We start from the raw sequence: 18044 nt of genomic DNA on the forward strand, positions 1-18044 counted from the left end.
CTCATTAACTCAAACTCTCATCTTAGCATGAAGCTGAGGAGGATGTAGGGTTTGTACGGATGCTTGAAATCCTGGAAAATGCTTCAACTTTAATGTTGTATTTTCAAGGTTTTAAAAGTGCTTGAATATTGAATAAAGTGGTTAAAACCAGAACTGAATTTGTTTTATCAGACACTGCCATCCAATTTAATAGACAAACAGTAGCTTAAACAACAAACTTTTTTGTAGCTTCGGTTAACCAAAATATGTTTCTGTGTTAAACATCTTTCCCTGCAGAAAAAGAACTAACATGGTTATTTAGCACTGCTCATTTATCATCTATAAACTGATTTGCACTGGGTCTGAAAAATAAGGAACAACGTGTTTCTTATCAACTTAAAAAGGTACACATATTTTTAGTTTCAAATACAAGACTATTTCTTTTTTTCAGGGACATTCCAAGGTGTAATTCCTTTGGCTCATATATTTCACATAAACACCACTTTGGAGCAAAGCTGCTTTCTTGTTCCACCAAGAATCAACTTCCAATTTATCTCTCTCTTGCTACAATTGAGAGGTGATACATCTCCAGAGTTAAAGCCAAGCTGTAACAACTGACCTCAGTTCTCACTCATGATAACAGCTGTGCTCTCCTAAACTGAAATCAATACTTTATTTTTTTACATTTTTTTTTCTAACACGTTTAGCTGATTGTGTTGAATGGCTCGTTTTTTTTTTTTCAGAGATGCTGAATGTTCAATTTTACTCTTTTGTAGCAAGGATATCCGTTTAGTCTCACTTTAGAAATGCAACCACATGCAGAGAATAACTCAAAACATGCAACTAAAAGTGTACAGAATAATTACGATTCAATAAAAGCACAGATCAAAACTGACATTTTTTAACCACCTTTTCTTCATGGTCTTCTGTAACAGGAGGATAATGTCAAGCATGAGAGGGATTCTTTTTCTTTTCTTTCCATAAACCAAAGCAGAGAAATTCGACAAATTGACACACTTCATGCTATATTGGTCAAGGTAAAATTGAAGCTTTTCTTTCAGTGGAGATCTGGTCATGAGTCGGACGTGACTCACTGTCAGCTGTTACTAAACCTTCATGAGCATGACTCACTCTGGCTGCCATTAGTACACAGGTCAACAGATCCTTTTTCAGTAAATGTATGTATATTTTCCTGATTAAGACGATTAGCATCACCTTTTCTAAAAGAAAACATGAAAGTAAAAATAAAAAATCTTCACTCGCATTGAAAAATATTAAACTGCATAAAGGTACATATTTCATTCCGAGTTAAAATCAGGGAAACATTCTTGATGCAGACATTTGCTTTGTTTAACATAAAAGCTTTTTAAAATTACATTACAGATATCATTTAGAATTGTTTCAGTGTTATTATACATTCATGGCACAGTCTGAAACAAAAGATGTATTGTTTTTAGGTAAATTTTTTACTTCAGCTCCTCGTGTATTTTAATGTCGCTATTGTAACCATGCAAGTCCATGCCCATAAAGTGAAGTAAGTGAAGTTTAAACCAAACTATAAAGCAAACATGCATGATGGTACAGAACAGCAAGAAGGTCCTGGGTTTGACCCCCAGCTGGGTCCTTTCTGTGTGGCGTTTGCATGATCTCCTCATGCATGGTGGGATTTTTCCAGGTACATTGGTTTCCTTTTATAGTCCAAAAACATCCATGTTAGCTTAACTGGAAACTCTAAATTGATCCTAGGTTTGAGTGTGTGTGTGGGTGGTTGTTTGTCTGTACCTGACCCTGTGGTGGACTAACTACATTTCTAGGGTATGATACACTTCTCACCCAATGATGACTGGAGAAAGAGACCAGATATGTTCAAGAATCCTGAACATTAACATGCAGAAATATGAAGGGATGGATACTGACCAAACATTACAAAGGTGCAAGATAGAGAGACAAGAGCTACACTTGGTACCTTTAAAATAACTGGATAAAACACCAGAAATCTGACAGAAAAACCTTGAAGTATATTAAAATGTTCATGCTTGTAGAACAAAAAGGTTGATGTCAAATAATTTTTTTTAATCTGCCAAGAGGAAGGAAAAAGGTAAAAATGCTAACATGCACTAATAGCTTTTACTAAAACTCTTTGAAAGGCATAATCTGTTTGTGGAGGAAGAGTTTCTTTTTATTTCCTTACATCTTGTATTTATTGTCACAATCTACAAGTAAAAGTGTAAGGTGACATGACACTGTAATAGATGTTTTGTTTTCATGTCCATTTGACATAATAGAGCCACAACTCATCTAACCATAATCATGTACTGCTAACCCTAACCATCTGTGAGGTATAACTAAGAAGAGACTTGTGAGAATTAAATAAATAAGTGGAAAATCAGTGGAAAACGCAGCATGGGTCTTTGAATTAGCAAACTATAATATGTATCCACTCCCCTTCCTTCAATTAAAACCAAATAAAGAGTGTTGAAAGTCCACATTTTCATGTAACAAAACATTGAAACAAGGATGTTGTAACGTGTCGCACAACAATAAGCATGAAGACCATTCTGTAGTGAGACTTTCAGAGTAAAAGTCATTACTTTGCAAACTGTAAATCTTCTCAGTTGCATTCTACTGTTCTGGTTTGCACCACACTTGATTATGGCTAACGAATACAGCAACTAGATTTTAACTAACCTGTGATTTGCAAAACTATTTTTGCAGTTTATTTTGCAGTTTTTTTAAAAGAAAAGTTCAGCTCTCAATATCTGTTAAAAATGCCACACACTTGGATGTTTCAATACTTCTGTCACACAGAGGTCACATAAAAGTATTTGGACTAAGCTCAACATAATTCTTTCATGCTGCTGTGAACTCAAAGACCAGGGCAAACCTTTGAGGCTTTCCATCAATACAACATATTTGCCAAAGGGCACATGTGGCTCATTCTTCAGTCAAAAGTGTCTATTGGCAGCTCAAAGTTATACAAGGTTGCCAAATGACATCACATATAAATTAGCACATCAATGCATTTGCTACACCACTTCTGGTTTTCCCAAGCTTGTAGTAGGCAAAGTGTAGAGGAATGTGATGGACAAAACAGTCTTTCAGATCAGCATCAACTCGACTCATTTGTTTTTTAAATTCACTGAGACTCCACACAAGTATTTTCCTGGTGGTTGGTTGAGAAAGCTTTCAACCTTTTAAGACATGATGTCACCACTAACACATTTACCATCACTGCTCTGAATGTCACTTAAAAGCTTTTTGTGGATGCTAAGCTATACATGCAGGCAGCTGTCTTGTGTTCATATATGTCTGTCACATCCTGCCTCTTGTTTCTTCACTCGCTTTCCTGGATCACTGTTTTACACNCGGGATGCTCAAACCCAGAATGCAACGCTTCAGAAAATGGTCAGCCTGCAGTAGTCAGTTTATGTGGACCTGGCCGACATCTCAGAGAAGAAACAATAATGTGTTCCTGAGACGAGAGGTAGCAGAGTCATGCCTCAGCTAATGCACAGCTGATAGATGTGAGAAAGATTGAATCCTGAGGGCTTCTAACTGCTGCATCCTCTCCTTTAAGAAATGAAGTGTCACAGAGATTTCATTAACCAACATTTTAATAATTAAAAGTTTAAAGGGATATTCTAGTCATTTTTGCAGCGATGTTCCTTCAAATAAATTTATCAGCTGCGACATCAGTCATAGAGCATGGAGTATGGAGAAGGAAGAAAAAAGTCTTTGTCCAGGCCAGGTGAAAGACTACCTAATGGAGTGCCAGTTTTTTGTTTTTTTACCAGTTTTCTGGCTTCCAAACCCTCCCCTCTTAACCCACCCATGGTCTTGGAAGTTACAAGAGTTTCCCTACCTCTCTTTAGTTCTCTCTGTTTTGGAGGCTTCAGGAGTGTTAAACAGAAAGAACATATTATTAAAACTCTACACATTTACTGTTTATTTAGTTTGTTGCATCTTTCTCAACTGAACAATGTCCATGTTATATTCAAATGTCCTGTATGTGTGCTGAGCATTGACCATGCAAATGGTGCTGAGGCTGCGGATGTATCAGTCTGACAGAAGTCGAGTCAAGTTTCGGACTGACTAAATGCTTCCATCAGAAGCACCTCCCTTCTTTATCAATCTTACTGGTTTTTAGGGTTTGCTGACATTTTTTGGGGTAACTGAGATCTCTTTACCTGCAGTCTGCCCAAACAAAAAAGGTCACTTTTGAAATAAAAGCAAATTTCAAAGTAAAAGCAGCATATTTGGATTTGTGGCTTGTTCATGTTTAATGTCTTCATATGAAATACTAGTTTGTGGTTCGTTTAGTTTTCTCATCGTTTATTTCATCTGTAAAAACATTTATTTTTTTCAAATCCAAGGTTCAAGAACTACTTGACATACCCTCACATAGTGAGTTAAAATTTAGGTGTGCTTGTAACCTAAAGTTGCTATGTTTCACCATCTTATTATTACTGGATGCCCTGGATGAATTGTAACAACTTAACAGCCAAAATGTGGCTTCCTCATTTGCAAACTTTTTAAGGACTTTAAACATATATAGACTCAACAATAAGACTAGTGTCTTTATAGTGGAAATGATGTCAAAAACTACTTTTTTTATATTAAATGTAGTCAGAGCACCTTTTAGTGTGCACGCTCCACTCAGACACATTTAGTGAAGTTTGCAGAAGTTTTTAGGCAGATTATTTGGTTACTAACACACAGAGGACAGAAGCTGATGTGAAAGAAGGGTTTAGAGATGAAGAATGGATTAAAAGAAAGTAGCTTTCAATCTACTTTACAAAAAAAAAACGTAAAAAGTTACTCAACAGAAATGTTTTGTTTATTATGGTATTTATGGTAACGTGCAACTGAAAGAGTTTATTTCCAGTTTCGATGTGAAAACTCACGTTTCTTTTAACCGGGGCTGTCACCATGTTATTTGTCTTAGTTACTGTAACCATAACAAGGGGATTCCCCAGTTTTAATTTAACTCAACAGCTCAACCATGTTGTTTTCTTCATGCCCACACAAACAGAGGTGAAAAGTAAATATCTCAGCTGCTCATTCAGGTTGCTTCATTTGCTTTAAAGGGTTTTTCAGAAACGAACATTAAGGCCTTTAATTTCAGGCAGCCGTGTAAATGTAACTTAAGAGCTTTTTTTTCTGATGCCCATCCAGTGAACAGAGACTGCTTGCTCATGCTCTGCTCTCATATTTACATTCACTTAGGTGATCTAGTACTGTTGGACTGCTGGGAATTAAAACCCTTGTTCAATAGCACTTTAAGAGCATGTGTTGCATAAAAGAAGAGTGTGGCTCACTCATTTTCTCTGAAGATAAAGTAGCATTCTCATCATGGGTGTGTCCTCTAAACTCTGCTTCTGTTTTTTTTTATTCTAGTGACTAAGGTCTTGTGATTTTGATTCATCCACAGATAATCAAAACCCAGCATCAGTAAGACATATGATGCAATCAGCCAATTAGATTAAGTCTGCTTGTTTGTTGCTGCAGAGTCGGTCCAGAGTTTTGCTTATTGTGTACACGCTGTTCTTTTACACAATGTTCTTCCCTTCACTCTCAATGTTTTCCACACACTGAATAAGTTAATAAAATTAACTCTTCCATGCATCTACAGTAATTTGTTCTCAACCAAATGGCATACATTTACAAGACAATCCATCAATAACACAGCAACAAGCACAGCTTCTAAATCACTGTCAATTGTTATTATTTTATCTGACTTTTCTATCCTAATGGCAACAACAAAACTCTTTAGCCTAATTGCAGCTGTGGATTCCTAATCAGGGACCAGACTCAGTTTGCAAATTAAGAAGTGGCCATTATCCGCAGTGCAAAGAATTTTAAGACAGCTAATTAAAAGTGAGTGCCCATTTTTTTGGCATAGTTTCCGAATGCAGAATGTCTACTGTTTGTAAAATAACTACAATTTTTTTTCCCCTCTCCTCCCAAGCCCTGTCATTTTGTATGGTTAAACTTTTTTTATGTCATGTACCAGTTTCCTGGACAGTTTTCAGCTGAGGTAAAAATATAGGATTTGTGGTTTTGGCACATAAATAGACCATGCAGCAATAAACAGTTTGCGTTCCACATTAATTAGGTTCTTTATGTGCTTTTGTGAGCAGATTCTAAAGCAGACCAAACTGTCACACATGAAGTGCACAATGACTGTGACACATTCAAAGACAAGCTGACCGGTGCCTACTTATCTGCATGCTGTTTGTGCTCAATATTTTGTTGCCATGGATGTGTGATGTCACAGATCTAAATCCCATGTGCTCTGAAGGCCGTCTGAAATGTTTTTGATGCAGTCAGTGACTCATGTTATCTTTGCATCTGAACAACAATGCCACCAAACACAGTGAGAAATAGCTGCAGGCTTTCGTGGGAGGAGGTTTAACTGATGACAGAATGAAAGTGTCACTTTAAAAACAAAAGCTGATGATTGTACTGCGTTCTTGAAGTCACAGGAGTTCAGAAACATAATGACACCTATTATATTTCTGAGGCCGGGAAAAAAACAAGTGACAGCATATCTGTGCGGACTACACATATTTGATTCATTATATATGTCAAACATTATGAAGAGGCAGGATAAGCATTCAACTTTTTTTTTTTTAGAGCAAACAAACTTCTTATGAGCTCTGTCCTGTGTTCAAATTGTATGCAAAGTTTATGGAGAATTACAGAATCAGTTCAAATAAAAACTGTTTGATTGTCTGTGCCGTCAAGAAAATATCATGAATCAGTAAATACATTTTAATAAAACTTTCAGAGAGTGATCATTGGATGCACATATATAACTGATTAGCTTTTGGTGTAAGTTTGATTTAACGTGGCCAACATGGCAAAGCAAACTTAACAAACACAAAAATGGCTTTAACTCAGTAAAACTTTACATACATTGAGCTAAAAGTTGGGGAGGTTGTAGCTGAGCACAGCTTGGATTAAACCTTGACATTAACTGTTGGAGCTCGATGACAGAGGCCTTCTCTGACTGCTCAATAAATACAACATATAACCAAATTCAATCTTAATCATACCAGGAAACTGTAAGAGTCACTTGAACAAGAACAATCGGTAGATGTCCATCCCAGAAGCACCAGGACCAAAACAGTAAACTGAAAGCATCCAGGTTTCAGACAGCAGAACACCCTGTGAAGTTCTGCGGTTGTCTCAGACCAGACAGAAACGTTTCAGCATTGAACAGAACCGTATTAGGCAGTTAGTCTTGTTGGTGATTGAGTTAAACACTATATTAGCTGCTTTCTCATTACAGTTAAAGTTACAGCTATTATTTAACTAAACTTGTTCCCTGGAAACAGTGAATGGAAATTAATTTCATGACTGTATAAATAAAAAGTCAGCTTCTGTTTCTGCTTTTAGACAATAGGATAATTTTGTTCCATGAGGAAATAATTGCAACACGCTCCAATGAAAGTAATTCTGCATTTTTCTGAACAAGGCCACTGGTTTTGACACAACTTTGTAACAGTTCTGAGCCTGATGTGTTTGTCTTAAAATGGATCATTTTGCCTTTTATTTTACTTGGGAAGTTAGAAGTTCACAAAGCATATGCCTAAATGGTAATATTGTGCCCGCTGAAGCAATAACTAACTCAGATTGACAAGTCTGTGTTTTGTTTTTAGTCAAGAAAACTTTATTTGATGTCAGATCAGATTTATGCCACCAGTTGTTAGTTACAAAAAGGAAAAAGAGAGATTGTTAATCATTACCTCTCACACAATATGATGTACACATAAGACAAAAGTCACTGTGTAACGTATGCACGTGTGTAGCCTTTGTTTGTCATTATTCTGCCAGGAGAAGAAATATTTCTACCTTACATTTATCCATAACTTAATGCTTACATTAAGTAAGTTGATCACTACACTGTAAATGTTCTGCTTATTTGTTCGTTTGTTTTTATTTTTTGACAGCAAACTTACTTTATTTGCAGAGGTTCCTTACTGTAGAAGCAGTTTACAGTAAGTTACTGTAGAGTTTGTTATTACCTTTGGTGGTGTTGGTTTGTTTGTTTGTTTTTCTGCTAGAAAGATTACTTAAAAACGAATGAATAGATTCTGATGAAATTTTCAAGGAACGTTGGAGCTGTCGTGAGAAACAGTTGGTTAAATCTTTATGGTGATCCATAAAGATTCAAGGTGAGGTTTGTACATTTTAGTAGTTTTAGTGTATTTGCAACAGTTTCTTACTGTTTTTTTTTGTTTGTTTTTACAGTACTTTCACTGTAAAAGCAGCTACTGGATAAGTGTTGACAGGAAGTTACTGTAATTTTATGATAAATCATTAACAGTGTATGTTATATATATAAAAACAGCACAGAATAAAGGATGTGCATACAGATTTTGTGAATGTTGTCTTTCTTTGCAGCTTATAAAGTTCGTGTTGAATCATCCCAGCCACAGAGGAACATCACACTTCTCTTATATTACCTGTGATGCATATCACAGCAGAGATCCTGTCCACTGGCTTTCTGTTCCTCACATCCCATAAACTCATGACAGAATGTGATGCTGCTGAGTGCTGCAAATCTGCCCACTGCTGAGATCTCAACAAAAAAAAAGCCTCCACTGTGGAGGCGCTCGACCGGGCCCACAAGTCAAACAATGGCACTCTGTTCCAAATATGTTGTTTGTCACATTGCCTTCCTTTAAATTGTCAATGATGCTGTTGTTGTGCTTGACTTCAACTTTATCCTGCATCTTATGCAACTAAAGCCTTAATTTAGATGTGCTCTGTCTTTGCTGAGCTATTGAGTGAGAATAAACTTTCTCTGCTGACAGCTGATTGAAATCTCAAACTGAAACTAATCAAAGCGTTTGTGTTTGTAGGTGGGAGGTGGGTCATTTAACTCATCACCCAACACAATTAAAGTCTAATTTATTTAAAATAAAGGACTACCATTCCTTGAAGGAATTTATATTGCCTGCCATGTTTCATTCCAGAGATTTAAACTAAGGTCACCATATGTTAAGAAATGAAATCGTTAAAACAACTTTGGTTTAAGTTTGGAAATAACATTATGTGCAATCTCATAGGATCTTATATTATATTTATTTGTTGTGAATGATTCTCGGCTCTTACCACATCATATTTGAGCTCAGTATCTGTAAAATTCACTGAGGTATTATAATAATTGTTGAAGCTAAGCTTGATTAGCTGTGGCAACCATCTTAGACTGAATTGACTCCAAAGTTAATCTTTTGTAAATGTACTTCCTGAGAGTTCATGAAATATTTTGCTAACAGACAAAAATCCAACAGTTAATGACACGGTTTGAAGCAAAGATGTTGCACTTAAAGTACATGTTGGGGACAAAGCTCAGCTACTACCACCCCAAATTTTAGATCAATGTTTGTAAAACTGGCTGTTATAGCAATGTTTATGTATTCGAAGGTCAAATGGCAGCCATTTTGAAGTTGGTTGAGTCAAAAAGTCCATGAGTGGTAGATGTCAATCCAGTAAATATTTTCTGAAACTTTTATTAAAATTTGTTCATCGGTTCATAGGATCACATTCTGAAAGTTTCAATGAAAACCATTCAGTGGAACGTGAGGTTTTTGCTAACAGTAACGACAAACACACACGCCCAATCAATCAATTAGACTTCATCTGTAGGTAGATTTGATTATGGTGAAATGAGTCAGCTTCCTCTACCATACACAAGACATATGACATAACATAATCATAGACCCACCATGATTAAAAGTGGACAGCAATTTAAAACAAATAAAACTCTCTCCTTTTTAAAGAACAAAATATAACAAAATAAAAGTATAAAAGATGAAACAATGTTAAATTATGCATTTAAGAGACTTATGGCAACAGGAACAAAGCTGGTTTTAAAAAAATAAAACCAATTCTTCCAACTTCACCTTTGGCTGCAGGTAAAAAACATTTTTTATCTTCAAAAAAAAGCTCAAGAATATAAACTATGAGACTTTTACAAATAGTTTTTTTTGCCAAAATGAAGGCAATCACACTGTATATATCAAAATGTAGGTCTGTTATCTCTGATTAATATTCCTGTCTTCATGAGGACACACTGATTAAAGCCAACCAATGATCATTTACATTCAAAATGGGGGCGGGTGAATGGTGGGGTATATATTTCTGGAAGCTTGCCAGTGTGTATTTATAACATGTCACTCTAGAACAGTGAGATATATTCCCATCTTTTATTAGAAACTTTCATTATGCACCTTGGGTGGCCAAGATTTTTTATTTTTTTTTTAAACCCTCTTATTTCTATCACTTCTGAAGGAAACACATGAAGCAGCAGCTTGGTTTCCAGATCATAGCAGAGAACAGCAGAAGTCAGAGCTCTGATGGAGATAGCCACAGGTGACTGAGATTACATGTGGACATTATCACCAGCAGAAGAAAAACCAGTGCCTTATGATAAGCCTCAAGCTGCTGCCACTACAATAACCCGCACAGCATTTTTGTGAATTATCATCTTTATGGCAAGTCTATTATAACTTAATAGCTTATTAAATTGTCTGGACTGCCATGGAGAGACTCATAATAATCCAAATGGATCTCTGGACAGCCATGAAAAGGAGAAGTCTATCAGATTTGTTTCATAGACAAAAGAGATTGATCAGACTTTTGATGATCCCCCTGAGCTCACGGTTGTCTCTTGTTGGCATGATTTGCGCTTCATGGAAAAAGAGACCAGTCTTTCTCTGCAGACTTCTGTCACTCACTCAAAGCTGAAATCATCATGAAAGGTAAAAGTGATGGGACACTTGAACCAAAGCTTCCCAGTGTTGCCAACTTCTTAGTAGGGAAAGGCGTCTGTCCTAAAAGTTGCTAGAAGTCGCTAAATTATGTCATTTCCTAATTTAAATCATTGATCATGTGCATGATGTTGGAGCAAGGTTGTTGGAGAAACAAAGTGAGTATTTAAGTTTAATTTAATGCTTTTCTTTTTTTTTGTCACAAGTCCATCTCTCCTCTTTTATCCAAGCTAGAGACTAACAAAAGTGTGCAGTAGAACGTCATTTTTTTAGTTAGGAGTTAGGACTAATGTGTGTTTAGGTTAGGGTTAGGCATGTACTGGTGATGGTCAGGTTTAGAGTCAGAGTTAGGTTACAAAAAGGATGCAAGTCAATTCAATGTCCTAATAAGGATAGACATACAAATGTGTGTGTTCAAGTTTTTTTTTTTTTACTTCAATTGCAGAACTACATCACTTCCTTAACTACAAACCTATTAGAAACAAAACAACAGTTTACTGGTGTCATTGCAGTACCTCAGAACCGCCAATAAATAAATAAATATACATGACTGACAAACCATTTTAATCATTTCTTATTTGATTTCTCTTCTTTTAACCGTGTGGGGGAACTGCTGGGGATTTCATAGTCACGAAAATTGAACCGTTTTCCAACACAAATGGCAGGAAAGCGTCATCTGCCCATCAGTGAAAAAGTCGCATGTTCGCTGGTTTGGAGACAGAAGCGCTCCAGAGCCGCGCGTCTCTGCGCTCTGACACACCAGCAGCACCTCGAATCTCTGCTTCCTCCTTCTGCTTCTTATATAGAGCTCTAAAAATAACGCCCAATGGAAATCCGCAGCCGGGCGCCAACCACATCACAGGATGTTGCGCCAGAGCTCGCGCCATTGGCTGGACGTATCTTAGTAGGCGCGTCTTAAGCTGCTGAGAGCCGATTGGTTTACGTAATATAATCACACGGGGGTGTGTTTGTTCGTAATTTTGAATCGGGGGGTGAAGTTTACAGTGAGCTGACAGACTTTTAGTGAGTTCACTGTTTGTGCGCTCTCCGTGCGTCACGCGCTCAGACGCTCCACTGAAAGTGCGCGACTCCCGACCGACATACATGCAAAGACAGCAGAGACTCCAGCTTCTCTCCGAGTTCAACAAGCTGCGTTTTCTTCCCAAGATTCTCTCCGCTTCCGCTTCTTGTGGCTGAACCTCAGTGAAATGGATGTCATACCGATGTGTAGCATCTTCCAGGAGCTCCAGATCGTCCACGACACGGGATACTTCTCTGCTTTACCGTCTCTGGAAGAGTACTGGCAGCAGGTAAGGAGTTATCCCCTCCATCAGAGCCAGCAGTCTGACAAGAGACAGCACCAAAGGCTCCGACGTAATTGTCTAACAGGAGTGCAAGGAATGTGCGTAATTGAATTTGGGTAAACATGTTTTAACGTGACAGCTGCGTCCGAAATGTCAGAGTGGTCTGTTCCAGTTCGATTGAAGCAACAGTTAACATCAATTTGTCGGCTTTTTGGGGAAGTGGTGCAATTTCCCCTATTATAATTCTCTTTAACCTGGCTTAAAAAAGGCATTTACGTGAATTTGTTCTTACAAAGTTGCTGTTTGGTTTGTAAAAGCTGCAAACTTTGTGAATGAAGAACTTCGCCGATATTTTCTTGATATTTCTGTAATTCCCACCGTGTTTTCTGGTTTTTCTGCGACGGTTTCCTAATGCAAATAATCATGTAGATGAGTTCGACTCATGGCTGCAAGCTTGTAGAGGGGTGTGATGAAAAACACGCTGGGTTGCAGTTTAAGCGACTGAATGGCGAGCCGTGCGTCTTTGCGCGTATCTCCTCCTCCTGTTCCTGCCTCTCTCTCTCTGTCTGTCTCGCTCCTGCTCTCTGTCACACGCACGTACACACACACACACAGTGACAGACTGAACGGGAGAATGACAGTTGGGACTGATTTCTGCTCCAGTTTGGCTCGACCAGGCGGCCCCTGGATGACAGAACAGTCGGTGGAGTTTTAGTTGGGGGGATCTCTTCTTGTTCGGGCTGAAACCTGAGATGAACTGGCTTTGGTGTCTTCTTCTTCTGTCTGCGTTTATCAGACCTTTTCGGGCTTCGGTCCAAGTCGCCCTCCCAGGCATTTAAAGCTCGCCTGGGATTTCTCCAGCCTGCTGACGAGAGGCGTTTGAATTCAATACATTCTTTTTCCTTCCCAAGTTACTCCCACTATCCAGTGCAGGCTTAATTTAGACACAAATACTGTAAATGGTTACCTTTTTTAACATTTGTTTTATAGAGGTTACAATGAATGGAAAAATGTCTTTCACAAATCAAGGACTTAATAATAGAAGATATTTGCACAGTTTATGAAATCTTCCAACATTGTAACTGTTTATTCTGAGCCTAAATCAACCAATAGGCTGTTTAGCTTACATCAGCAAATCATGACTTATGTTTACCTGAGACTTCAGAAGGCAAAATGTCCTCTATTGCTAGTTTATCACCTTAAGTGGTTTCTGTTAAAAGCAAATAATTTCTCACTAAAATCAGCAAAATAGTTGTCTCATGCTCAAAATAGCATGCACTTATTTGTAAAAAACTGCAGCTGGTAGTCGTCCATCACATTCAGTAGTGTTCTGTTTTAAAGTAAATACAGTCTGTGGGTAAAAGTTTGGAAAAAGAACTTGACTCACCAACTCTCTGCCAGGTTTCTTTTTTCCAAACATAAAATCCAAAGAACAGACAGCACAGAAATCATTTAAAATCAAGTTTTATTTGCTATCAATCTAGAATAACAAAAGCCTATCCTGGTAGGAGCTGAGTCTCTCACTGACAACTCAACTCGACGGTTGTAAATTCTGCAGGTTTAATCCACCTGAGTGAAGACATCTTGCATCTAGCAACAGGTACCACTCAGATGTAGACAGAACACTTGTCAACAAAGTGACAAAAATACCACCAGTGTTCATCCAAGACAGAGTGAGGATAGCTTGTCATCCATTCTCCTGTTATCACTCTCCTTGGGGCTCATGCATGGGCTGTGTCCTCATATCACCTCAGTAACGTGCCTCTCGGTCTCCTGTCTGATGACAAGTTGTCTTTTTGATGTGGGTCACCCTGCTGCCTGAATCAGGCTCTAATCTGAGCTTAACTACTCACTAAATGTGCTGCCACATGTCCCTGGCTGTCTGCATCCTCGAGAGCAAGGTCCCGGTGTCCTGCTTGAGGGCTGGATGAGATTTGATGATGAGCCACGCTTAGAGGTTTGGTGTGTGGGACAGCATCCTGGAGACTTATAGTCCAGACTAAAACCTCTGAACTCAATCTCTAATGTAGTGCAAAGGTTTTACCCTGGTTTTTGGTTAAGAGTAATATCTACATTATCAACTATAAGTACTCACACTTTACTAAATACACAGCAAACAGTCGTGGTGATGCCACTGAACAGACTCTAAAGGAAACTTTGCACAGTTTCTATTTGATGTATAAAAAAATCAAGTGTTAAAAGCTCAGTTCATTCATCAGATCAGTCATCTGTGACTCTTCATCTCATGCCATGTTCATTGCACAAAAGCTACTTCCTGTTCTGCGATAGCAACTTTTGACTGAAATTTGAAAAGTGCTTCATCACAGGAAGTTGCATGGAGCTGCAAGCAGATGTCATTTCTGGGCTGTGGATGCTGACTACAGAGGGTTAAGGAAGTGCTCACTTCCTTTTCACTCTCACACACACACACACACACACACACACAAAGGCCCAGAATCCACAGTGGCTCTTGCAGTATTCATGCCAGGCTTTTTATGGACCCCGTGAACCAGACCTCCCCCGTTTCAGTCCCTGGTGTGCTATGTTATTTCTAGCATTGCCTCCAAATGCATTATTAAATCCACATTATGTTGAATAATTAATAGATTTAAAAGATCTACAAGCACTTCTCTAACCCAAATGTGGGGGAGGGAGGGGGGTCTGTGGCATATGTAAATTTCATGATCAACCTCTGCATGCACATACACAGACACATGCACACACACTTACGCACACACACTTGCACTCTTGCAAAATCTTGCATGCATTTACAGGCAAGAGCACCTTGTTCTTGCATGCTCTCAGGATGATAGCTGGTGCTTGTAATCCTCCCTGGTATCGCCTCAGAGGGCACCCGTAGAGTGCATTTGACTATCCTCTGCATAGGACATTGTGTCTTGTTTCATTCCTGCAAGCAGAGAGGAAGTAGGACTAGTCATGGTACAGTGTCATGGTATTTCTTTGTCCTGTTGCTACTAAGAATAAAAACACTGCTCACAAGAACACCAGAGCTCCCTGTGAAAACGATGACTACATTTGTGAGTTTTGGGTCTTTCTGGCAGAGCAGAGGCATTCCCTTACCCCCCTTAGGCTCTGTTTACCAGTGAACTGACTGTTGTCTTGTCATCCCTCCTCACAGACATGCCTCGAGCTGGAAAGATACCTCCAGAGCGAGCCCTACGTCTCTGCTACTGACCTCAAATTTAAGAACCAAGAGGACCTGTGGAGCAAGCTGATGCTCGCCTGCGGGGACAAGTCGAACGAGTCCGACCCAAAGATCCCCCACATCAAGGAAGAGGTAGACAATCAAGACAGCCAGCACCTTGACGCTGGTGGTTTCAACTCTGACGCCAGCAGCGAGGCTTCGGACAGCTCCGAGGAACTATCTCCTACCCTCGACTTCTCCTCCAGCTCTTTGACTGACATTTTGGGTGACGGTGGCGAAGACTTGGGCTCTGCCATCATCAGCACACCACCTTCCTCGCCTGAACTTAGCAAGGAGGGCTCTGTGACCCAGGTTTGGAGTGGGATACAGACTGTGCTGCACTCCCCTGGGAAAATAAGAACTGGTGGCACAGAGAGGACTGCAGAAAGGTCTGGGCTGACCAGTGGCGAGGTGTCGCCCGATGGCAGGAGACGGGTGCACCGGTGCCACTTCAACGGCTGCAGGAAGGTGTACACCAAGAGCTCCCACCTCAAAGCACACCAGCGCACACACACAGGTAACCCCCCCCCCCCCCACACACACACACACACATACACAATGAGCCTTTCAAAAGTGCAGCTAAAATAAACTTTGATTCAGATTTCTTGCAAAATACCTCCACATACTTTGAATAGTTTTGTTGGGAGGAATGCCCAAACTATGATCTAATTCACACAGAGAATGTGACTTCATGCATGGGGGAGAGGACAGTCTAGGAGACAAAAGGGGGAGGAGGGATGTCCTTCTGTGGCCTCACAGCACCCAGAGGATGTGGATTCTGAAAACAAATCAACAGTTCTCAGATTTCACCATGGGAAACAACTCAAAAATTCAGCCAGTCTGCATTCAGCTTCAAGAAAAAAAAAAATGAGGAGAGAGAGAATAATTATGGGAAACTGACATTTTCGGTGTTTTGTTGCGGGTTCAAATGTGAGCAGTTTCCTTTGTCACCTCTGACCTCTGCCAAGCTGTTTACAGCTGTACCACCTTTTTAGCGAAGGAAGTCACATTCCTTGCATTTTTCTCTGACCATGTTAGGCACATGGTTAATAGCCGTCAGAGCCATTAGAAACACAGTTTTTTTTTTCTCGAGCAGCCCTCCCCTGTTACATAAGCTCTCCACTTGAGCAGCTCTTCACAGCTGCATACCACAGATCTCAAGACTCACAAGGTTGTTTTTTCTCTTTGGCTTACAGTTGCCAGCTCAGCCCACTTTAGGATTAAACTTTCCCTGAAATCAGCATTGTGCACTGTAAATATTAGCTCATATTTAGGAGGTTTGAATACCGTGATTTAGAGATACAACGAACTAGCTGATACCATTTGCCAAAAAGTATGCAAGAACCTTTGACCTGTTTTAAACGGAACATCCTACCTAAATGTTTCTCCTGATTCTGACTTTTATTTATTTTTTTAAATAGGTGAGAAGCCTTACAGGTGTTCGTGGGAGGGCTGCGACTGGCGCTTTGCACGAAGTGATGAACTCACTCGACACTTCAGGAAGCACACTGGAGCAAAGCCATTTAAATGCAGTCACTGCGACAGGTAAGAGTGCCAAAAAATCTGTGTTTTTTCATGGAAAGTTTAGTATTTCAGTTTGGTACTGGCAAAAATGAGTCTAAACAAAAAATATTTGAATTATTTTCAGATTTGGAATAATTTTATAAATTACAACCACCACAGTGAAGCAAAAGTTATCATCTCCTTAGCTTTGGTGTCAAGTCTTTACGCAGCAGCAAAGACCACAACACATTAGTTTGCAGAATGCGGGGGTGAAAGAGGGTTAAAGACAGGTTGATGGGACAAGTTCAAGAAGCTGCATGAAAAGAGAATTGGGACTGGGCCTTAAAATTCTGATTGTTAAGGCTTCAAGTTTTTAAGAACCAGATTTACCACCACATTTGTTACTAACAAGGGTAAATTTTGGTACATTGATTGAAAACGGAGTAAATCAAAAGCCTAAAATCTGAATCGTCTTGTTCAAAATTATGGGAGGGGAAAAAAGATCAGATCACGTTTTCTGCAAACCCAACACTGCTGCTTTTTTTCAACCTTTATATTTAAAAAAAACCCATCAAGTTTGATTCACTAGTTTTACTTTGTAACCAACTAATACTTTAAGATACTCAAAAATAATTAAAGAAGATCTGATTTCAACGTTAGTTAGTTGGTATACGAAGGAAGTAGTTGCAAAGAGATTTATAAGCGCTCAGACTTTGTGCATAGTATTATAACAAAGTAAATGTCTTTTTTCCTTTTCTTTCTCTCTTTACCAGGTGTTTCTCCCGTTCTGATCACCTGGCGCTGCACATGAAGAGGCACATCTAAGATGGCCTCCATGTTGAGAGCTCTGAGGGATGAGTCTGGTTGATTGTCCTGACCTGTTTTGGGGTATCAGCAAGGCCGGTGTGTCCTGGGAGCATTAACGGGAGCACCGCCGTGTTCCAGTCAGTGGAAAAAAACATGAAGCAACGCAGGCTATTATTTGCACCGTACTCAGTGCCTCCAACACCTCGCTGTGGTGATTGCTCTTGAAAGGCTTTTATGGAGGAGCCGGACGGTAAAAGAGAGACTTGGTGGAAAAAGAAAATGGGGGTGGGGGGGGGAGAAAAAACTTGGCTGGAGAAGATGGGAAGAAACTCTTCTGTATGGTGTTCAACGCTTTTTTGTGTTTCCTGGAGGATTATGGGACTCCAGGGGTGGAGTGAGGGAGGGTACCATTCCTCCATTGCCAATGTGTTTGCCTGTACGCATGGGACTGTGAGTGCCTGTGAC

At 39.3% G+C, this 18044-nt stretch overlaps 1 protein-coding gene across 1 annotated transcript; it reads left to right on the top strand.

The window, feature by feature from the left end:
- Positions 1-11737: 11737 nt before the first annotated feature.
- Positions 11738-17837, top strand: LOC108246170 (Krueppel-like factor 6). The gene is made up of 4 exons (XM_017433582.3): positions 11738-12070; positions 15204-15786; positions 16691-16814; positions 17546-17837. Exons 1-4 carry the CDS (start codon positions 11969-11971, stop codon positions 17595-17597), a joined length of 861 nt encoding a protein of 286 aa, XP_017289071.1. The 5' UTR covers positions 11738-11968; the 3' UTR covers positions 17598-17837.
- The last annotated feature ends 207 nt before the right edge of the window (positions 17838-18044 follow it).

Source organism: Kryptolebias marmoratus, linkage group LG20 (genome assembly GCF_001649575.2).
Source record: "Kryptolebias marmoratus isolate JLee-2015 linkage group LG20, ASM164957v2, whole genome shotgun sequence".
Taxonomy (NCBI): domain Eukaryota; kingdom Metazoa; phylum Chordata; class Actinopteri; order Cyprinodontiformes; family Rivulidae; genus Kryptolebias; species Kryptolebias marmoratus.

Coding starts and splice junctions, on each gene's coding strand:
- LOC108246170 (XM_017433582.3), top strand. CDS start 11,969: ATGGATGTCATACCGATGTGTAGCATCTTCCAGGAGCTCCAGATCGTC. Junction 15,787..16,690: donor ACACCAGCGCACACACACAG/GTAACCCCCCCC, acceptor TTTTTTAAATAG/GTGAGAAGCCTTACAGGTGT. Junction 16,815..17,545: donor AAATGCAGTCACTGCGACAG/GTAAGAGTGCCA, acceptor TCTCTTTACCAG/GTGTTTCTCCCGTTCTGATC.